The sequence below is a fragment of the Halyomorpha halys genome, unplaced genomic scaffold (genome assembly GCF_000696795.3).
Source record: "Halyomorpha halys isolate HHAL.00 unplaced genomic scaffold, Hhal_1.1 Scaffold485.1, whole genome shotgun sequence".
NCBI lineage: Eukaryota > Metazoa > Arthropoda > Insecta > Hemiptera > Pentatomidae > Halyomorpha > Halyomorpha halys.
The window spans coordinates 413,666-438,129 of NW_027114369.1; the positions used below are offsets into that span (position 1 = coordinate 413,666).

Sequence of the window (24,464 nt, forward strand, 5' to 3'; positions counted from 1 at the left end):
TGAATAGGTGGATTTCCCAATTTCCTCGTCCTTTTAGCACAGTTCATATCAATGATATTTTTTACCAGGAACACACGATATTATACATTTGTTTTATATATTGCCCTGGTAGACAATAGTAATGGATAGAGGTGTTCAGTGATTGTTTTATAAATATACATCTGAATGTCATGATAAATGGATGTGTACAGTTTTGTATATCCCAAATTTTATTTGATTAGGTTTAGATGTGTAGTCTATATCCAGAGACATGGACACTATCTGAAATAATTTTCAAATAACATTTATTCAAATTTGTTATCAAATAATTTAGAACAACTTTCTCTAGCTGTTAGAAAGCAGTTTTCTGTCCATGACTTAATTAACAATTAATTTTCATCATCATGTACAAATAAGAATATTTTTTAAAAATAAACATTACATTTTTATTTAAAGTATAGTTTATTACTGATAATTTAATACTTTTTTTTTAATAACACAATTTCTTCTATGATCAATTAATGATTTTCAGAAATTTGTTATTTATTATTGTTTTTGATTAAATTTTGCATGATATTTATTAAATGTTATATTGGCTTTTGGTATTAAGTGTCTTAACCTCATCTGTTTAGAAGTATGCATGCTATTGGACATCTGGTAATGTGTAAGTACTATTTTTATTAACTGTTTAATAGTACAAGTTTTATAATTACACGTTATATGTGCACAGCTAACTTAAAGCTTTTTTTTGCCAATTATTTCCGTGCACTGCTCTTTGCCTGTTAGTACATACAACTCTTCTATTTACTTTTTTATATATATTTTGAAGATTTTATTTCCTAAGAGCTAAAGTGTGACTTTTCTTTCTCTAGGTCTAATTTTTATGTAATTATTCTATTCTGTTCATTTATAACTCAAAATTCCTGTATATAGAAATGTTTTTGAAACTTTTTTTGTACATAATAACTTATGTAAGTTCCTCCAGGCTAACTGAAACTGCTAGACTTTTAAAAGGAGTGAGAAGTGTCTTCAATCTTCGATCAACAACAAGTACCAGGGTAAATTCTGATGTAGAATTATCACGTAAGTTTTTCTTACTTTATCATTCTCGTAATATCAAGATTATTTAATGATTAAGTTTATGCTTATAAAGATATTATAATAAAGGATAAGACTATTATGTATAAACAGAAGTATATCCTAATTTTAAGAAACTATTATAATGTATGAAACATAAATGAATAAAAAAATCAAGTAGTGTCAAAAACATATGAATCCCTTCGATGATTAAAATCAACTTATTGAAATTAGATTTATAACTCTGTTTCTGATATGTTAAGAATGAGGGTGGATTTGAAAAAAAAAAATGTAAAACATTTGAAGTCCAATGGATTGTATAATTAATAAGTATGGGTAAACAATATCCATTAAGAAAGTATAGGGTCAGAAGGGTAGTAAGTGGCACGTTGATTTTTGTATGCCCTACTTCAACTACTGGCTGTAATATTTTAATGCCCAACCTATTGGATATGATCCCCAACGGACAAGTTCTTATCTTTTAGTCTACCTACATTTCTGTTATTGATTATTGGCATGTCAAAGAGTCTCAGTCCAAACCCACCTTTCTTTGGGGGTTCCTATTGAGTTTCCGTATTTCAGTGCAGGTTTAGCCTCTATTCCTTCCAATCCTTTGAATATATTCTGAATAGGAGGTTCTTAGATAAGACTGTAGCTCCTTATTGGCCCTGCTTTCAATATTATCTTAGTTTGTTTCTCTTCCTCTTAAGCTGATTTTGTTATCCATGTTTATCTTTAATAAAGAAACTTCAAGTTATCAATTCATTTCCAGAAATGGAAGCCAGCATCTTGCTTAACGCTGTCTACAACCTCCATCTTACCTGGTAATGGTCCTCTAGTCACAGCATATGTTTTGAAAGGTCTATTCTAAAACAAGAGAAAGGACCAAGACTATTTGGATTGGTATCTTCTCCAAATTGACTTCTGAAAAGATGGTTAATGAAAGTTGTTACAGTGGGTAGGGGTTCAAAAGAAATCATTGCTAGTCCAACCGTGAAGAGTAATGAATATAAAATAAATGAACTTTCAAATATTATTATTGTTATATTTTGAATAATCGAACATAATAAAATGAAAGCATTTGAAAACAAAATATACAAACATATAAACTAGAAAAAAAAAGAACTTAAACAAACTATTACAATAATTAAAATTAAGATTTAACAAAGAAAAATGTCTTTATATCACTATGGGTGATGGATAGGGCCCCTGCTGTGGGAAGGTTTTTATGTCCTTGTGGAGGTAGGTTTGAAAGAGGGTATGTCTGCGCGCCTTGTCCTCATAGATGATGAGCCAACTTTGTAGTCTGCCCGCCATAGTGAAAAGTGATTAAGATGACGGAGAGGGTCAGACTGCTGGCTACTAAGACTAGATAGTGAGAAGAGGCGCTCGAGCCGGTGTATGTACATGCAATGATTGTGACCCAAATGTATTGTTTTGTCTCAACAGTGTAAAAAACAAAAGAGTACATTTGTTTTAACATTATAAAAATCATACGTTACATAATCCATTTTTAAAACTACATGTTGGCTGCAACAAAAGTAAAAGAAAATAGGAGAATATTATAGAAAAGTAATATCAAAGCTAATGTTACATTTTAATGATGTCAATTTTAACAAGTAAGTTTAAAGTTTGACCGTATGAACTCACACACTCGAGGTAGTTTCTAACACACATTTAATGAAAAGACAAAAAATAAAATTTATTTGTTTTTATTTCTTATCATATAGACAACCAGTTAATTTTCAAAAAATTGCCTTTGTAATGGTTAAACATAGATTACAGGAATTTATTTGACCAATAAATAGAATCCTGTATTTCTTCTCAAAACCATAGCATTTGTAATATTAATACTATATAATAATAAAGTTATTAATAATATATTTCTTGTTTACATTTTTTATTTTTATAATAAATGTGTATTGTATATAAATATTTTCTGTTCAGTTGTTGAAATTGGTTTAATATGGAAATCTATTTGCTTTCCATACAATTTGATTTATTCATGGTAAAAATTAATATTTAAAAATATATTCCAACAAACTAAAGGTTTTAATGTTCAGATTTGGTTAAATTTAATTAAATTATTTTTTCACCTTTGTCAGCTATAAGAGGTTTCTGTATTCAATCAATTTACATATGTAATTAATATAAAATATATTCCTCTCTAATAAATGAATCATTTTATTTGCAAACTTAATATGGTAATCCATAAAATTAAAATATGTTTATACCCTCTGCTAATATTATTATCAGCATTAATTTGCTAATATTTTTTAATAGTTATTTTATTATCAGGTTTAAATGAGTTTTTAGATTTATTAAATGATTAGAGTAAAATACTTTTGATTATGTTGCTATGAAGAGAGCAAAAAAAATTCAGAAAAATGTATAACTTTTTTTTTAATTGCCCTATTTTCTTATTCTGTTCAAACTTTAGGTACTGGTAAGGAAGTTCATCATATTTTCAAAAAAATACGTTTATTTGTACTTATCATCTGATTTTATCATCGTGGATCATCACAGTATTGCTACCTCACTGTTTTTAACTTCTTTTCTTCTTTTTTATCACCTTATTTTTTTTATTTTTCAAAATTATCCTTTTTCTGGATATTTCTATTACTTAGGTTATTATGTTTTTTCACGGTTAGTGATTTGTCATTTGTGAATAAAATCCATGGGACGAGCCGTTGTTGAAATAGTTTTATCCAGAAAGGATTTTTTCCCTTTCATAAGTGACAGTAGTTAAATGAATCTGATGTAATTGATATAATGTCCATTTACTCTAATCCCCAACTTTCCTCCAAATTTAGGCCAAATTGGGTATCAAGGAAAATGTGTTGGTGAATATGTAAGCAAAAGTAATTAGTGGAATATGATAAAAACTTTATTTGACCAATTAGGTTTCAACCCTCATAATCCCTAACAAAGTCTTTAAAATCGTATTAACAATTCAGTTGATTGGTGCACAAATTTGTCTATTGACCCACAACCAAATTCGTTCCTTTATTTACAATTAAAAATTGTACCTTGATTGTCTAAACGGTGAACATCATTTTTTTTTTTTTATTCTGAAGATATAAATTTTACTTTCATTTGCTTTACAAATACGAAACTCAATTTATGAATGATCACTACCTTTCATTGTGAGCAAGCGAAAAATATTTAACCAATATTTCTTGCTTGGTAATTGGATATAATTTTTTCTTATCTGAAGGATACTGTAGAAAAGTGTTCCTTTTCTAGTGAGTGATTTCATATTTCTAAATAAAATGATTCATAAATTAAACTTATCTACCTTTTATTCTTGCTTTATTGCTTAATAATTGTTTGTACATATTATTGAATAATGTACATTTATTTGTAGTTTTTTTTTTTAAACACTGCTCATTTTGCACAAGAATAGATCATGATTATTACTTGAACATTTCATATTTATTTCATTGTTCTATTTGATGCACTTTTGATTCAGTAGGTGTCTTTTGAGCTATCTAAGAGGAGTTTTTAGTGGAAAACAGTAAGTTTAAGTAACCTTATAGTTTAATACCAGAAAGGTTACATTAATTTAAATGATTAAAAAAAGAAAAAAGTAAAATTCTTTATAATAATAAAAATGTGAATGATGACCATCACATTACTTAATTATTGTTTTCTCCTGTCTAACACTTAATATTTCATTACTCACGTTTAGACTCTACTTACAATTTATTCTTCACAGGAGATTTTGGTGTTAGTTAAATAACTTTTTGTTACTTTAGTAATTGCTAAATCATTTAAAAAAGTTCTTGAAAATTCCTTATTTTATATTATGTCCAAGAAAAAAAAAATTCTCTCCCCAACATCTTCCAACCAAATGTTATCTGGTTAATGAATATATTTTTATTGCTTTCGCTTATGTATTAATCAAATGAAATATTTCGTCTCATGTCTTGCCTAATGTCCAATACCGATTATTGTCCTGTTGCTATTTTGCATCAATTGTTCTGTCTTAGTATTTATTCAATTATTAGCTCTTAAGTTCTTATTACACTTTTAATTATTAATTGTTTGTTTTAGTCAGACTTACTATTATCACTTGAATATTATATTGAATATTATACACCTTTGAGCTGAGTAATATGGCTGTTACGAAGGGAGAATCCCCTTTTATTTTAATAGCCATTTCACTCAGACACATTGAAAGAGAAAACAAATTTGATTTGAAACACAAGTAAAAATTCACAAAATTGCACTTAATTCACTATTCACAGGTGTCACAGATATGTTAACGATAAAACAGCACAGGGGAACAGTGATTTTGGTGCACAGAGTTTTAGAGTCAAATCTGAGTAATTATAGTTTAATAAATGCTATTCATGTTTATTCTTATAGTATAAGAGAAAAAAAGGTCATAATTTAATTATTTTTGCAGGGTGAAGCATTTTTTAAACTAAAAAAAACATAATACGTAACATAAAACAATACTTTTTAGTTAAAACAACATGGGTTGTAACGCTTAAAATTTGTTATTTATTTATTAAAATACACAAGATTTTGATGACTAATATTGTGCTTCTCCTTGCTTCCAATTCAACTTGAGTAACATTTACAAAAGTATTCTTTTTTGGGGATTACAGATTTGTGGTCCACTAAAGACCCCTGCTTTCAATTAGTTTAATATATAGAGGAAGAAGGATTTTTTTTTTTCTGATTTGTCTATATTTTATGAATGATATTAGCTTTGCTGACAACCATGTTTATTCATGAAGCCCTATCTTAAATATTCTTGTTTGCATGACTTTCCCATAGACAAAGAAATAGGGATATTTAGTGTATCCATTTTACTGACCAAATAAGTCTATCATCTTTAAATCTACCAACATTGACCACTGATATTCGACGTATTGAATTTTCCCTACCACAAGCTTAATATTTAGATATTCCTACTTACGTTTCATTGAGTGACTGATTGATATCGAAGTTAATTTGTTTCCATGTAGATCAGCTTATGCTAGATAGATCAGGTTATAGTAAAAACTTTGTTGAATTTATTTTTTTTAACAAATAAAAAGGGGAAACAGTCAATTTAAAAAAAGTAACTACATGTCATGTATCTTAGTGCATTAATCTACCTAAATTTCTCTCTAATACCCATGCTACAAAAATAAACATTAAATCAAGTTTTTGATATAATGTGTACTAAAAAATTTAATTTTATTATTTATTGAAAGTTAATGTTACTCATTAAAGTTGATTATTTTAGGCTCAAAGTCTTTCTATTATGTTTTAATGTTTAATTTATTATGGATTCTGATACAGTCATTAATATTTGTTAATTTAGATGGCTTTGCTTTTTCACAAGAAGAGGGAGGTGCGGTCGCCCAGTCTGATGTCATTAGAGCATATAATACTAATATACCTAAGCCAGGAGGAATGTAATGTTCATTATCAAATTAATGTCGTCCTCATTCTCTACGAGACTATATTTTTGATAGTGAATGAAACTTTTATCAACTTTCAGTATCAAGTACATATGTGTGATTATCTCATATGAACTTTGCTAATCATTGTCATTTGTTGTTGTTTTTTTATTTTCAATGTTAATATTTGTGTAAATATATATATATAGATATAAGAAAATGTGTTTCTATGTTGCATTTATTATTTTTTTAAACTTATGCACTTGACTTTTTAATTTCTACATTTTTTTATTATAAATGTATCCTTATGTTCTCCTTCCAATTCTGATACTGCCTTATTTGTTTCAGTTATTCTATTCAACATTTATTTAAAGAGTAGTATGTTCTCATAACGTGACTTTCTTTAATTTAAGCTTTACATTTGTTATTATTGGCAAATATTATAAGTTCTTACCTCTTTTGTAAAATTGTTTATTTAAATAGATATTTGCTAGTTTCTTAATAGATGGATAGAAATTGTGAAGACAATTTTTAATGGAATCCATATCTAAAGTTAAACCTCTATATAAGTTCTTTTTAAGAAAATGTTACAGAAAACTTTCTATTATTTATTTATTTTATTTTTTTGTAATTTATTAAAAAACATTTATAATGTTTTTTTAGGATTGGAAACAATATAAAAAACTTTCAAAGACAAGTACCAATAACAGAGAGGTAAATTTTATTTCGAATAACATCCGAACTTCCGTTCATTGTTTGTGATGATTAATGAATAATGTATTTATTATTTTTGAAATATGATATTTTTAAAATTTTTATTTTATATATGAATAAAAAATAAATAAATCCTCAATTTTGTCATTCACTGGGATAATTTCTTTTGTGAATTTTTTTTTTTTTTAAATTACTATTTTTACTTAGTAATATATAAAAAATATTACTAGTGTTTGCTCAATGAGACTTGAATCATAAATTTTGGAGTTTGAAGGACCATTCATCAAACTTATGAAAACAAATTTTAAGTCCTCAGTATTTCTTTATTTATGAATCATTATGTTATCTTGTCAAAGAATATTTATCATAGTAAAATATGAATTTTATTTAAATATTATATTTTTTAAGTTTAAACCCAATCTTTTTTCACTTTTTCCCAAGTTCTAGAGCATAACTTAAGCTCTTTTGATCTTGCACCAGTGATATATTAAATATATTTCATGATCAATATTTTTTTTCATAAAAATTGCAATGAGTTTTAAATTAAATATATTTCATTATCTGTAATATAGTTATTAAGTTTTCAATATTTCATTAAACAATCTCAATCAGCACCAAGTAATAATTAACAAATTATTTATTGTTCAATAAAAAAGCATAAAATTAGGCTAACGTAAATTTAATCACGTTTTTAGTGATTAATTAATATTGACTAAAACAGTATTGTTATTGAATACAATTTTATTCAAATGATGCTAGTCTGATTAATGATATAAATACGTATTTTAAAAATGGATCCCTAATGATTTCCATTTTTTACGAAGGCACAATCGTATTCAGTTTTAAAAATATGAACATTTATGTTTGATATGAAGAAATATAGTTAATTTACCAAACATTTTGAATAATAGAAAATCAATGTTCCTGTAAAAAAAAAATTTATATAGAAATTACTTTATGAAAGTTGGATAAATAGGGGTCCAATAGTATTTAATTCACATTGTTATCCGTCATATAGACATTTCATGTTTATACTTTTACAGAATTTATTTTTTAAGTTTAGAGGAAAAAATAAATCTTCCCCAGTTTTATTTCGTTTATTTATAAAGTTTATTGTAGCAGTAGCAGTGCATACATAACATATATAAAAGATAATTGATTTTTCAAAAAATGTTTTCAAGTTAAAGAAATTAATAACTTATTACAAATGTAGATTTAAATGTATTTTTCTAACCTCTGTTTCAAACTTGATTTTGGTGTTTAAAATATAATAATAGTAATTTTTTACCAGTAGTACTTCCTACCATTGTTTAGAATTTTTTTCTTTTATCTAAAGTAGCATTTTTAACAAAAAAGAACTTAATTTTTTTTTTTGCTTTATTTAGATTGTATTTTTATGTTTCATTTTGCTTATTAAGTTTAAAAAAATTTTTATTGTATGTTTGATATAACATATGTTGTTGCTTAGTTGATTTAAGTTATTAATTAAACTTCAATCTCTTGTTTGTAAGAAATGCAGAATCTGTATGATTATAATACTCCTGTTAATTATTTAATTGTTGCTTACTAAGATAGTAACCCTTTAAGAAACTGAATATAGATTATTACAGAATACTCCATCTGTTAACCACATTGCCCAATATATTACAAATACAAAAGAGAATTTAAAAAGAAATTGATTTTTTTTTTCACTGATCTCTTCTATTAATTGCCTGAGGATATGTTTTGTAAAAATATTGTGGTCAAGAAGAAATTTTATCTAAAATATTCAATGAAATTAGAAGCTTATTAATTTTTTCTTTCTTAGATACCAGTGATTTTTAATAATGCTGTCTAATCCATTTCATGGCTGAACGCTAATTTTTTTTAAACTAAAGCCCAGTCAATGAATGTAAAACCATAGTCAATTTGATTAAAACAAAACTCAATTTATTCTTTTAGATTGTAATTTTAATATGTAACTAAAACTATCTTGTCCAACATGACTCCAGATGGAAAATACCATTAAACATTTGAAATAGCCTTTAGATCAGACAAAATATATGAGTGACAATATTTGGATCAAGTGAAGTAGTAGTAAAAATTTGCTGAATTTGAAGTAAATGTAAATTAATTTCTGTTAATGAATTCATATCGAAAAGATGATTGTAAAACATTCGCTGTGGATATGTATGCCTAATATGACAGATTTTTCAGAATGAACATCATGTATTTTTAGATTCATTATCAATAACTCTTAAAGTATTACAGGAAACTATTTTATTAACAAGTTTTATTTTGGGCTCTAATTTATTCCCTAGAGGATACAGTTTTTTCATTAACCAAAAATATTTTTTCCTTATTACTATAAATCTTTATTTTGGCGAATATTATGGAAACTGCTACTCTAACAGAGCTGATTTTGTAATATTTGGACTACTTCATGGTGTATTTAATGAGTTTCTAATTGAGTTCCAATAAACTCTAGAACTCTCTAGATATTTTCAATGTATGTTGTGTAATGTCAAAAAATGTAAAATATTTTAAGTCCCCAATCATCTTCTCATATCAATCAATGTTTATCTATTAACACCTCATTATGCATTTATTTATATTTTATACCTGTTTGGGCGTATTTATATATTACAGCTGTTGAAAAATATAAAATTCTCGAATAAAAAAAAGGAAAGAGTAAACTTTTTATTTCTACATAAAAGAAACAATAAACTCAATAAAATACATACCCAATACAACCCATTGATTATTGATGGGTTTCTAAGTATAAACCTGAATGCGCTACAGTATACTGGCATGGTGTCCCTTAATCAAGTAAAAATAAGTTTTCTTTTTAAATCTTTGATATACCAAACTTTGTTCAGATATCTGTAATAAATTAAGAGTTTTTGGCTTTAAATCTAAAAATATATGATGGCCATTTTGAAACATATGCCATATTTGGCCTCTCCAACCCCAAGGAGTGGTGAATTTTTACCATCAAATAGTTTTACATCAGAATCCATTAAAAGAAGTTTTCAATTACTTCTAGGTAAATTTGTAATTTTTCTTGACTAAGTATGCACTCACATTATTGACAAAGTCATTAAAATTTCTCAGTTTTTGGAACTGTTGGAGAAGGGGCGTGCTGGTTAATAGATTCTTTAGTTATAAATAACTTTTTGTATTTACTGTTTAGATTAATACATCTTTAGCATTCAGGAAGAAGCCATAACTAATTTTTTAATTGAAGTTCAAAATTTTGAAAACAAGTGTATCATGAAAAATACTGTTCAAAATGGTGATAATAATAATAATCATTTATTTTGAAAATTTAAGTTGGCATTTTGAAAAATTAGTTATTATTTTTTTCCTGAACAACTGACATGAATGTATATGTTTACAATTTCGTAACAGACTGTAACTTATCCATATGCATCACAATTCTATTTTTAGATTAATTATATTTGATTTGTTTCATTTTGTAAATTTTCAGTTAAAATTTTGTATTCATTAATTGTTATTTGTATTATTTGAACTGAATGTAATTACGAAATTAGATTTTGGTAATTACAACCATAAATACATCATTTTCATAACTTTTATTTTAATGCTAGTCACTCAAAGGCTTTTTGAATTGAATGTATGTATTAAATTCTATATTATATTTTTTAAAAAGACTTGTGTTTGTTACTTTTTTCTTAAATTAGTAAAACTTTTATAATAAAGGTGATTACAAAGTTCCTTTTGCTTCATTTTAAGGTAATCATTTATTTCCTTCACAAATTCGGTTTCAATTAACAAACTAATGAAAAATAACTGTTGAGTTAGACTGACTCTTAAGTCAATTTGAGTTTTGAGGGTCGCAATTGAATTGAGTTGGTGTAGAGAAGAACCTTTTGGAGGTTGAAACTTCTTTCTTTCACTCCTAGAAATCTTTTTTCATAAGTTTTAAGTATTAAAGCAGTGGCTACCCACATGTGGGCTGACAGTACCAAGGTAGGGGCTAAGTCATTTCATTGACTGATCATAAAAAGATAAAACAGTTATCTGTAACACACAATCCTTGAGTACAAAAGTGTCTCAAAATTCATTCATGCTCTTGTCAGGATATAAGCATCAAATCTCACTTTCACGATCAGAGCTAAATACCAGCAAGGTGAGGAAACAAGAGACAAGTTCACATGTTTGACTGAAAATAACTGAGATGAAGCAAACTCGGCAATGATATGACTAAGTATCATTTTTGTTTATGATATGATTATAAAAATCGAGACCACATAAACAATGAAAGACAATTGGGATCATATTTTTTAATTAAGTGAAATTTGTGATGAATTCATTGGATATACATTATTAGAAGACATAGATTCACAATCCATAACAAATGCTGTTGATTCTTTCTTGACTAGAATGGTTTAGATCCAAATAATTGCTTTAAACATAATAATGATGGCTCTTCTGCTTTAGATATGCTATACCAGGGGTGCCCAGAATGGAGTGCATGAACCCATAAAAATTATTTGGAGGTGCATATGTTTATGGTGTCATCAATTTTTGAGATAACTTCATCTTTGTGGTGTTTCAGTTAGAGGGGACTTTCAAATCAAGGCACAAAACACAACACACCTATACCTCTTCTACATTGGGAACAATGTATATGGATCAATGTTTCTTACAAAATTTCTCAGGACAGAGTCATGTGACATTGTCCCTAGGGAAAACAACCATGTTTTATCCTGTTAATAGTGCTTTTGAACTCTCTTGGTTTATATTATACGCTTTTCATTGCATGCGTCCCCAGCATATAGTTGTTTCATTCTTTTTCCGATGTCTTACTAGTAGCTCCAATAAAGGCTAGAAATTCTGGCCGAAACATTGGCACTATTAAATAAGTTCTTTCAACTTATTTGTTATCTTCTCATTATTCTTCATTCTTTTTTCTTTTTCTACTCTGTCACATGCTTTATCTCATGTCCACACTGATTGATTTCTAGTCAGCTTGTTAATTGGTTGAAACAAAAAGAACCGAAATTGGTTATTTTAAGAAAAATTCACAGAATCTTATTAAGCATGAATCTTCGAGAAGATAACTTTTTTAAATCTTTACTCACATTTGAAAAGAATTTTGTTCATCTTTTGTAATTGGCTGAATCAATAATTTAACTCATTTACTTGAAGCATCTATTTATTATATGAATGCTCAAGTTTTTAGTCAGTTGGTCAATCTATCTCAAGCAATGCTTGTAGATGTATTATTAGCCTTTAGATAAAAACTGAAAGGTAACAGTTTTTGCATCTATTTTCAATATAGAAATTGCGTTTTATGGTAATTGGACTTTCTGCATATATTTTTTTATTCATTAAACTGATACATCAAGGATGTTTAGATTTCATAGAAACATCCCAATATTTTGATTGATTACATAAATTTGTTTTACATTATATCCAGATTTATACTAACATAAAAAAAATTGTATGTAAAAGAAAAACTTAAAATGTTAGTCATTTAGTTTAAATTAAATGTGATCTTAAGATCACATGTACTCCTTTTGTCATTTAATAAATTCCCAGTCACTTGGAAAAAAAAATCTAGAGTTACTTCAGCTAGCATTATAACATTCAGATTTTTTAGATGTCAAAGATATTTTAAGAATTCTAAATAAAAATATAGAAGTAACAGGGGGTGTGGTGCTACTAACTCCAAGGACCATGGGTCAAATCCCACTGTGGTAGATTATTATTTTTTCTCTTGCTGTAGCCTTGAGTCAGCCCTGTGGGTTCGGAAGCCTTCCGGGCTCCACACAGCCTCATATAGTGGGTACCCTTAATTGGAGAAAAATCTGGTAGTTTGAGCGTGATTTTCAAGAAATCACCTTCTTGTCTAACCATTGTTCTGAAAACAGTACTTCCTTACAAAGTGCTGAATCTCTCCGCCTTTATGAGTATTCAGTATATTACTGCTACAGTGTACATTATTAACTGTCTTAAAATCAGACAAAGTGAAAAAATTGGCAGTTCATTAAAAAAAATAATAATAATAAAATTTAAAAGCTAGTAACATGATAAAAAGATTTAGGGAAGTAATTATTTACTGATCTCCCTGGCAAATTCAACATAAATCCTTGCAGAAATTTACAAACTTGGTTGCAGTAATAAATTTACTAAAAATAAATTAATATTTAGACATTTTACTTTACCATCCAATCCATAAATTAATAAAATTTCTAAATTCTAACCTTCAACCATTTGTTAAAATTATATATGAACAAACAGAAGCACTATCAAAAACTTTTAACCTGTCACTAAATGAATTAAATAATTATGATTATCATGTAAATTTTATACTTCACTAACCTATTTGTTGCTTTTAAAATATATTAGTGGAATCCATTGTAGATAATAAAGTAATAAAAATGTTTTATTTTTTACTATTTCATGAGCAAGACTAATGAAAAAGGTTCTCTATTAACACCTTCCCATTAAATTCCTGGAGCTGATTTATGTATTGATATACATGCTATGAACATTTAATGGTGGTTTGTATTTTACTATTTATTTTATTAATTGTAAGTTTTAAATAATAAACCCTTTGTAGTATGGAAACTTTTCATTCTCTTTTCTTTAACATTATTTTCTCTTGTACTTTTTTCATGTCATATACACAGTAACTTTATGCTTCCAATAGTTAAATATTAATATATTCCTGATAGGAAAAGACTGAAATCCTAGGTTTTTTTTTTTTTATTAACCTTGTTTTCCGCATGTCTTTTCTTTCTTCGGCCTATTTCTTTTTTCTGTACAATGAAGAAATGTACTCCTTTTTTAAAAATGATTTAATAAAGTTTTCATCAAAAGGTCCTAACTTAGCATACTCTGAACTATCACCATATTTTGAAAGGCTTGACTCTGGGACAAGGATTGGTGTTAAGTTCCATATGTCTGGCTTCTTTCTATTTGAGAATTCTTTGTCTCTTTCATTTCTTTTAGGCATGCTGTTTTCTAACAGTTTTAGTAATGCTTCAGCTCCATCTTCTGTTTTTTCAGTTGTTTCTTTCATCAAAGGTTTTACCTCATCTTTTGAATAGTTTGCAATAATGCTGTTTATAAAACCCTCTAGAATTTTATTCTCTACTTTCTTATTACCTTTTTCAAAAGCTATTTCTGATGACCCCTTCAAGTTTACCTTATCAATTAGCCCCGTAGAGTCTCCAGATTCATCTTCACTGCCTTCATTGTCTACCTTAGGGCTCAAGACAACTACAGGCTTTAAAAGATTAATGATTTTTGAAATATTCATTTGGTCTACTTCTCTCTTAATTTTATTCCCAAAATGGATAGGATTTAATGTTGGTATTGCCATTGGCTCATAGTTTGTACTGAGGGATACTGTTTTGTTTTCAATTTGGCCCCATTTTGTACTATTTTCGTCTGTGCAGCCAATTTCATGAATTTCTTTAAAGCTTTGTAAGTTCCATGTTGTTCGCTTACAGTGTATATCACTGCCACATAAGTCTATACTGCAGTAAGTTGATAATAATTTGCATGGTTCCTCAGTTGCACATACTTCTTTCTGCTTCGCATTTATTATTAATACTTTAGTTCCATCAGTTTTTTCTTTGTCAATGAAATTTATTCCATTTTGTAAATAATTTTCGTGTAATGATTTATCATCATTAAAATTATCATTCATGTTTATTGGAGAAGAGATTGACTTTATTTGCCTGTTGAATGGTTCTTTTTTTAGCTCTTGTTCACCAAAGTTTTTGTTGAGTGATTGTTGCTGATTTTTTTTTTCATTTGGAATGGTTGTACGATATCCTATTGCTTCACCACCAGTTATGAAAATACTATTATTTTTAACTGAAGTAGATATTTTCAAGGGTTTCAGAACTGTCTTTTGATGTTTAGATGAGTTTGTAGATACTTCTTTTGGTGATAATTCAATACTTAATGTTTCTGGAGTTTTTTTTACATCTGATTTCTTTAAAAATTCTGCATGTAAAATTTTGTTTTGTAAGGTTTTGGGATCTATAGAGATTGTTATTAAGTCGTTACTTTTGTTTTCAGTGTTAACTACTGCATCGATCTTTTTATTGGAAACTGAAGATGATTCAACTGGTTTTGGTTGATTCAAAAACATTGAATTACCAAAAGGTAGAGGTTGTATGTAAACATAACTGACATTAGGTACTACACCATTAGGTAATGTCAATGGTGTTTGAATTGAAGGTGCTTGCATTAAAGGTGCTTGGATCAAAGGTGCTTGGACTGAAGGTGCTTGGACTGAAGGTGCTTGGACCGAAGGTGCTTGGATCAAAGGTGCTTGGATCGAAGGGGCTTGGATTGAAGGTGCTTGGATCGAAGGTGCTTGGATTGAAGGTGCTTGATTATTTAGCATTTGAATTTTATTCTTTTCACTGTGCTCAAAGTCATTGTTTGTAAAATTGGGCTGTATTTGTTGTTGTATTTCTTGAGTTTCATATTCTGTTTTCACTTTCTGAGCTGAACTAATATCTTCAGTATTTTCTTTGCTAACACTTGGCATAGATTGATTGGTTGAAGAAATTTGTGTTTGGTCTGACAGCTCTTGATTTTGCACAATTGTTGGCTGTTCTGAAATATTAGTTACTGAGGAAGAAAGGTTATTATTCATATTATTTGGTTCGACAGGTACTAATGAATCTTTATTGTCATATTGATTGCTAGAATTCGTTGATGTATTACCTGTTGATTTATTCCATATTTCGTCTTTCTTTTCTTTGTTTTTCTCTTTTTTTGATGGTGTTTGTTGTTTTTTACAAGCTACAATGGATGCCATTTCTGTTTTTTCATTAACTGTTCCTCGTTTCATCATATAATTTTCTGAATGGCTGTCATCATGACTGATTTGTTGACTAAGCCCTTTTTCATTATCTAAGTCTGAAGTATTTACTTCACTCCTTTTTTCTGAAATATTGTTTTGTTTATATTTTGCTTGGGATTTATATTGGTTGTTTTTCATTTCTAAATCATTATTATGATCCCTGAACCTCCATTGGGACCTCACTCTCCTCTGTAAGTTATGATTGATATTCATTTTTGATATTGACAGTTTGTTATTGGTATTCAGTGCTCTCTTTTGTGGATTAGACCGTGCTATCATGCTTGATGCATGAATATTTTCTTGGTTTTCATTAATATCACACATGGGTAGTTCATATTTCTTTTCAGCCCTTGTTAATCTCCGAATCACATCTTTATTGAAATTGTCAGGATTGATAATATATATTTCAGGTTCACTGTATTTTTTATTATGATTAATGTGCAAATAAGAGAAAGGATTTTTTCTTTTATTTTCAAAGTTACCTCCATTATTTTTCCTTTTTTTAATACTCTTTATATTATATTCACTTTTGTCTACAAAGTTTTCCCGAGTATTTTCAATTAATTGATCTTTTATTACTGCTTCTGGTTGTAGTTGATTAAGATTGTTTATTGGAATTATGTTTTCTGTTTTCTCATTAATATTTTGTGAATTGGACTCTAACCGATTTTCACCCTGCAATGCAAATTTTTTTTTTCTAATATATTCATTTTCACTGTCTAGTTCATTTCCATCATAAAATACTCCATTGGAGGTTCTATCTTTGTTGTAATAAATGCTCTTGTTTATAGTTGATTCTTTTCTTGTTGAAAGACCTTAAAAAAAGTTTTAAAACTTAGATTATTAGATGAAAAAATAATTAATTTTTAATTATGTAGTGGCTATACTTCTTTCTGTGAAAAAATAAAATCCTATACATATTGTATAAATAAATTAGAATCAGGCTCATTGCACACTTTATTTTTAGATAAAAAATTAATCTAGATGTACTAATAAAATTACTTAGTGTACTGAGCATACTAATTAAGTGGCTTAAATTATATTAAAGCATTGAATAATTTTTTTTGTCATGAAAAACACCATCATTTTTACCACATTGGTCTCAAAATCATCTCAAAACATTTTCTTACTTTTTCATTGCGATCCATATTATGTTGAGGGAAAGAAACCTGTCATCCTCTTGCCCCAAATGTATCTTTTTTTAATGTTATATAAACCTTCAACTAAAGTCAATAAGAATTCTTGAAGAAATCAGGTAGAAAAATAATAAAATGACAATTTTATAGATTTATTTATCAATTATATTTCCTGTATAGCTAACCAATAGTGGTCTGCCAGATTGCTGCCTCTAGAAATCCTAAAATTCTAGAAACTCCTAGAGTGCAAATGGAGTGTACTTTTAACATTTTGAAAATGACCTCTGGTTCTATGAAGTTCTGTTCTTGTTTTGGGGAGTTTTCCAAATTTTATGTAGTACAGTTTAACCCAGTCAACTAGAGACCATAAAGAGATCTGTGGAGTTATAGAAGTTCTGAAAATCACTAATCACTCAAGATTTGTATCATAAAATTGAACCTTTCAGGTATAGAAGTTTAATAAGTATATTATATGAATTGATTTTTTTTTTGTTTTTTGAGGAAATGAATGTAAATTTCAACTTGGTAGCCTCCAATTTTCAACGTAAATATAAAAAAAAAATTGGGACTGCATTGCCATTGTTCTGCCGACCACGATTATCTGATGCAATATGAACCATATTTCTGTAGTTTTAACTTGATTTTTTTTTCAATATCCACAGAACGTGAGTGGTTCTCAAAAAAATTTCAGTTATTGTGATACTGGAATATTCTATCGTAAGGGATGTATCTTAGCGAAAATTTTCGGTAATAAGTTCTTCTCATATTTGTTTGTAATATTCATTAAAAAAAATCTCTTTTTTTTTTGGTTTCAATTATCTTTCCCCCCTTCAGGTATCACTGAAACCGCCTGATACGATATCAGTTTTGGTTAAAACTTCTCTCTGAACTCGGGATTTTTTTTTTTTATGGTGATATGACATGGAATGTTTATGTCGATTCGTACAAATGTCTTCAAAGAATTAATATTAAATACAGGTTTGCTATGCTGAGATTATTAAAATGACAAACTGTAAGTTATAATAGGAAGAATGGAATCCAAAAGATGTTCTTTTTTTATTCATTTCCTCCATTATTTTTAGAGATAATTATATGAGGAAAAATTGCGCTCATTGAATCTTACCTTGTTTACCGAAGAATCGACGTATAACAATATTACCTTACTAATTACCATTACGATACAGATTTATAGTAAGAATTTCTTTTTTTTTCTACTAAATGGATATTATTTGGTCTTTACAGTTAATTAATGATTAAAAAATTCGTTTAAAAATTGGATTTTTGTACATTAAATTGTTAAATTTTTTTTTTACTTTATTTAGTTTATTCACAACTGTAAAAATATTTTTACAACCAGCGAATGAGATGTAGAGAGAGAGAAAAAAAAAATAATAATAATAAAAAAAAAAGAAAAAAAATAATCATGAAGGCATGAAGGTTAAGGTCATCCCACCCAATGATGCCGATGCCTCTCCTTTTGAATTGAAATTTAAAAATCAATTTAAGAGGTCCCTATTCCAGCTCTTTCGTAAACATCGTCTCGTATCTGGTAAGTCTAGTTTGATAGTCCTTGAATTAAAGGATTAGTATGTGTTGGAAGTACGTCGTGAAACCGTTTATATAATGATTTAATGGTTGTTTGTACGTAGGGAGTTCGTAAGTCTTTGTGTAAGTTCTTGTTACAGATGTAGGGGGGGGGGGAGCGCTACTGATCAGTCTTAGTAATTTTGTGGTTGAAACCGATGCAGTTTCAGTAAGTTAGTTTTTTTGGCATATCCGTAAATTTGTGCACCGTAAGTTCAGATAATGTCAATCCAAGGTATTTTACTGTGTCTGTCCGGGTTAAACTTCGTTCGTTTAGAAAAACAGGAGAACATAGACCACGACGGAGCGTAAAAGTTATTTGAACTGATTTCTCAATATTAATCCCTGTTTTCCATTTGATACACCATTCATGGATGTGAGCTAGGTGTATTTGTAATTGTGCTGGGTCGCCATGCTTGGCTAAAATGGCTGTGTCGTCGGCATATGTGGCCGTGAGAGTGTGTTCCATTGTGGGTAAATCGGAGGTACACAAAGTGTATAATAATGGCGCTATTATAGATCCCTGCGGAACTTCAGCTTCTTGTTAAATCTTAAAATGAATGGTTGACTGTCCCACCCCTTTGTATATTGCACTCAGTAACAAAAAAGTAATACAGAATTTTTACAAAAAAAGCTATTTTCCATTTAATGTGAGAAAATATAAGATATAAAACTAGGCAAATGAGTTCCTTCAAGTAAGTTACATCCAATATTTATTTACACCTCATTACTTAAACGATGTTATCCTCAGTGGGACTTGACTCACTTTTTGTATGTTTTAATTTCGAAAAAGAATGTTCTCCGCTGTGGTTAGTAATTATAAACGATATGTAAATTTGTATTTTGTATATATTGTAGTATATATACTTTTTGTATATTATTTTTAGTAGTTAGTCAATAATTATTAGTACAAACATACTTATCAGTTTAGAATGGCATTTAAATTATTTTTTTATCATACACAATTCATTAAAAATGTGTCATTTGAAAATTCGACACCTCAGGAACTATTTGACGTACAGATGTTTATTTAAAGTAGTTTGTAATTGAGCGTAAATACAAAGTCATAAATGCAACAGTAATCATCATCCGGGTATTTTATTTTGAATTAGAGGTCTTCCAAAGATTACGGTACTACGTACTAGAGCTAGGACTTACTTTCTTTACTGGAGTTGTCCTACAGGCTGTCCCAAAGCTAGTAAGGTCGTGCAGAGGGGAGCCGCGGTTCCCCCCTAGATTTTTGTACTTAGGGGAAATTTAAAAAAAAAAAAATGATTTCAGGCTATTTCGATGAGAATGAAACCTAACTGATATTAAAGGTCATTTAATTTTTCACTGACAGCGAGTTTAAAAAAAAAAATTGTGAACAACCGATTCTATAAAATGGCACTTGCGGTCGATCGATTATATGGAAAAAGTTACTGTTATATCTCAGGCATATATCCGACTTTAATATGTCATTCCTGTTTCGTACAACTTTTCCTTTTTGAGCTACGCTGATCGGACACACGGACCATTTGCGAGACCAGGTTTTTTTGACTCATCGAGGAATCACAAAACATGTATTCCCGTCCAAATCTCGAATTAAAATTTCTTTCATCCACAATACTTTTTCTTAATAGATATACCATACATAGGTAAGTCGAAGTAAAAACAATAGCTTTGGTTATGGCAGATTTATGGGCCAATCTAGAAATTTTCTAGAGAGACGAAAAAAAACCAAAAAAACTGAGGTCTTAAACTAGATTTAACTTCCTAATTTAATTCCTGTTTTGCAGCTAAGACTAAAGGGGCCTCTACATGTTGGCCGAGCCATGGCGAACTCAGACATACGCGAGCATGTGGATGGGTAGCTTGGCTTGGTTGGCCTAGGCTCGTTGCCGAGCCGTCGAGAGTCGGTTTTTTGGCCACAGATCAAAGGGGTTCGTGAGAGCGCTCGTGTAGCAACTCCACCATTGTTCTTTGTCTTGTTGCAACTGAGAGCTGTTAGGAGGTTAAAGGTGTTTGTTGGTACTTTTTATAATAAGTTTTATATTTAATCTTGTTTATTTATATTTAATTTCCTTTCATTTTCTTTTTTTGTAATAAAAATAATACAATCCAAGTGCAATGGCTGAAACCACTAGTACGTCCGCCATGCTTGCCTCTCTGAATAACACTGACATGTGGATGGTGCGCACTTTGCTTGCCGAGCATTTGTACGAGCCTCCGAGCCATGGCGAGCGGCCAACATGTGGATCCACCTTAATGTATACTACTGTTTCGCGTGGTAACCAACCCACTTTCAATAATGTCAAGAAAGATATGCGTGAGACTCACGTGTGTTAAAAGTGAAACTTCTCAGGTAGACCATTTTATTATTTCAGAGTTAGGAAATGGAATTTGACTGAGGAAAATCTCTCTAAATAATTAAATTAAATATCCCTTTTATTCTATTTTATTTATTGAGAAGAAAAAGCGTTTCCCTTTTCGTCTGATTCTGGCCAATTTGCTTTACCAAGAGCCGGATTTACCTAAACATGATTTGAAACAAAATTTCGAATTAATTGTTAGATATTTTTATTGTTTACATTAAGTCTACAGTATAAACCACTTAATTGGATTCGTTAGATTTGGGATTTTGATTGGTCATTTAACTTTAGTTATAAAGAAAAATATAAGCATTTATATTATAGATATGCATTTGTGGCCAAATAATAATAGTAATAATGAATTGCAATTTTTCGACGATGTGTAATCCATAAATCTATATGTGTGTAGATAACTATTGAAGAGATTAAACTTATTTATAATTCTGGAAGATTATTGATTGACCGTGTGTAAAGATGAAAGGAATATGGTCCGGGTGCGGTCAAAAAAGAACAAAAAAATAGTAATGGAAGATTATTGATTGACCGTGTGTAAAGATGAAAGGAATATGGTCCGGGTGCGGTAAAAAAAACTCAAATAGTAGAAATATACTATTTGAGTTTTTTTGACCGCACCCAGACCATATTCCTTTCTTATTTATAATCCATGTGTTACCTTCTTAAGTGTACTTATATTAATTACTTTATTATTAATTTTCTATTAAATTTTACACTTTTCTATTATATTTTACACTTTTTTGTATCCCCACTCATTTGGTATATTGTGTTTCTTAATCACTTACACACATTGTATTTCATTATTTTATACTTTATTTTTCCTTTGTTTTTCTATCTGTTTTTTTTTTTTTTTTGTTTTTTTATTAATATCTCTTCTCCTCCTCTATATATGTATATTACCATTTACTGTTCACCTAATTTAAATACTTTTTTACTATGATACCTAATTTACTTACTTTTTTACTTTAAAATTATTTTCGTTATTGTGGCATAACTGCCATCCCCACTCCTCCCAATACAAACCGTCACTCTGTCTTTGACTGCCGTCAAAACAGGTATGCATTCTGTCTCATCATTTGATTTATTTTATTTTATTTATTTTTTTTTTTTCATCTCTTTATTTATACTTTCTTTAATATTTCTTCTCTTATCTATCTGTTACTATTACCCTTTTCATTTACTATTTACAACCTTTAATTTTTCTTATTATATCTTACTTTTCATTTTATACACCTGTTATTTTCCACTTATGCTTTTTATTTTTTCCTTTTTGTAACTATAGTGTTTGTATCTTTTTTAGCCCTGACGAAGCCCTGCAACGTGGGGCGAAACGTTGGCTCAATAAAAATAGTATAATTATTTACTATTTGAGTTTTTTTTTACCGCACCCGGACCATATTCCATTCATTTATTTATAATAGACTTTGAGGCTGAATTAATTTACTTAATACACACATAATACAGAACGTTGTTTTCAAGTTTTTTTTTTTTCATATTTGGTGTTATAATGAAATAAAATTAAAATTATCATGAAGATTATTTTCTTGGAAAAAATTATAGGACCTACCCCCTTTCCTTTCCTCCCGCTATTTTTCTTTAATACTGGCACATCTGGCAAAGGAAAGTTTTTTTTGGCATATTCGGTAGATTGTACCGAGGACTGGGGTTACTTTGTGATAACACTGGTGGCTTAGGAACAGCCTGGACGCCTCCAGTAAAGAAAGTAGTCCTAGTCCTAGTAGGTTGTACCGTAATTTTTGGATTACCTCTAATTCAAAATAAAATTAAACATTTTTTTTTCTTTAACATCAGCTAGATTTTTATCCTCATTGAAGTAGTCTGAGAGAGCATATATGACCATTTTTAACAAAAGTTCCTTTAAAGTACCTTTTATTTAGTTTATTTGAAAAATCAAACAGTTCTCATTGTAAGGAATAATCAAAAATTAATAAATATCAAAGATTTGTATGAATAACTGAAAGAGAAAGAGGAAAAACAACGGCATCCGATTTGGGCAGGAAAAGCTGAGACCACCCAAACTTTCCCGATTGTATTACGGCTTAGTTATCTTCCTTATCTGTCGTACTCTCTTCAGGTACATTTATATTTGTTACTCCCACCACAAGTTTTCACACGAGTTTTCATAGCAATAGTAAAGTAAAAATTATTTGTTCATAATTTTAACCCTTCCTGGTCTTTAATTTTTTTTTTCGAAAGTCAAAAAAATAACTATGACTTCCACTCGAGGCCACCAATCTACACAATACTTCTTGGGTCGCGTATGTAGGGTGCTAAGTGGACCTTGAATGATGCGCGAACCGAAGCAAGTTTTCGAATTGTGTTCAACTAACTGGTTTGTTCACTTGATAATTACTGTTGCATTTATGACTTTGTATTTACGCCCAATTACAAACAACTTTAAATACACATCTGTACGTCAAATAATTCCAGAGGTGTCGAAATTTTCTTAGGACAGGACACTTTTTTAATGAATGTTGCATGGTATAAAGATAATTTACATGCCACTCTAAAATGATAGAAATGCCTTGTACTGATAATTGTTGACCAACTACTATAAATTGTATACAAAATACAAATTTACGTATCGTTTATGATTACTAACCACTTCGGAGAACTTTCTTTTTCGAAATTAAAACATTATTCAAGTAAAGAGGGAGCGCAAAATCCCTTGGAGTTTCCAAAATTTAAATCCTGTTCTGGCTCCGCTGCGCCTAAAGAAGTTTCACTTCAAAAGCAGTTACGCAAATGGTTTGGGGTCAAGTGGGATTTAATTTCGAACATTTTAGGTGTTAACCTTCCTTATATGACGAATATTTAAATATTCTCTTTTAAGAGAGCGCGCGAAACCTAGGTATCGCCTATCAGTGAGTAGATTGTAACAAAATAAGCCAGGTTAATGCAAGACAAGACAACTATAGAATATAACATGATGTAATATACAATAGAACAAGAATATAATAACATTAAAATAACAATAATATTAGAAAGCTGATTAATATGATTCTTGTCAAGTTTCTAGGGAAACAATTTTTTTCTTATTTATTATTTTTTACAAGAAAATACAAAAACTTATACTCTAAAAGATTAATCTATTTTAAACATTGTTTGTAATATAATATTTAACATACCTTTGGCCATGCATATAATCCCAAATAATGAAACTGTTAGCGTCAGTAATCTACAAGCTTCTTTGGGCATCTGAAATCAGCAATTTGCTCTCCGAATTTTACTTTTCTAATAGACATAGGTTTTACATAACTTTAAAACATTTATTTTAAGACCCCCTTAAAATGTTAAGACATCATATGTTGCTTTAAACACCTTATAATTATCAAAGCCATTTTCATTA

General features: G+C 28.9%; 2 protein-coding genes across 10 annotated transcripts in view; one reads left to right on the forward strand and one right to left on the reverse strand.

Moving 5' to 3' along the window:
• Positions 1-9,797, forward strand: part of ATP8A (ATPase phospholipid transporting 8A1) — a 109,547-nt gene extending 99,750 nt beyond the window's left edge. For 5 of the 9 annotated variants that reach the window (XM_014424950.3, XM_014424944.3, XM_014424945.2 and 2 more), the window contains 2 exons: positions 956-1,062; positions 6,377-9,797. In XM_014424950.3, coding sequence (XP_014280436.1) covers positions 956-1,062; positions 6,377-6,474 — 205 coding nt within the window. In that variant the 3' untranslated portion in view covers positions 6,475-9,797. Of the gene's footprint in view, positions 1-611; positions 1,063-6,376 lie in introns of those variants that run through there. The other 4 variants (XM_014424948.2, XM_067051566.1, XM_067051565.1 and 1 more) reach the window with 3 other exon arrangements.
• Positions 9,798-13,868: 4,071 nt separating this feature from the next.
• LOC106683452 (putative leucine-rich repeat-containing protein DDB_G0290503) lies at positions 13,869-24,457 on the reverse strand. Its single transcript, XM_067051568.1, has 2 exons — positions 24,244-24,457; positions 13,869-16,823 (listed from the first exon to the last, which is right to left on the reverse strand). The coding sequence occupies exons 1-2, from the start codon at positions 24,311-24,313 to the stop codon at positions 13,927-13,929; spliced, it is 2,967 nt and encodes a 988-aa protein (XP_066907669.1). The 5' UTR covers positions 24,314-24,457; the 3' UTR covers positions 13,869-13,926.
• Positions 24,458-24,464: the final 7 nt, after the last annotated feature.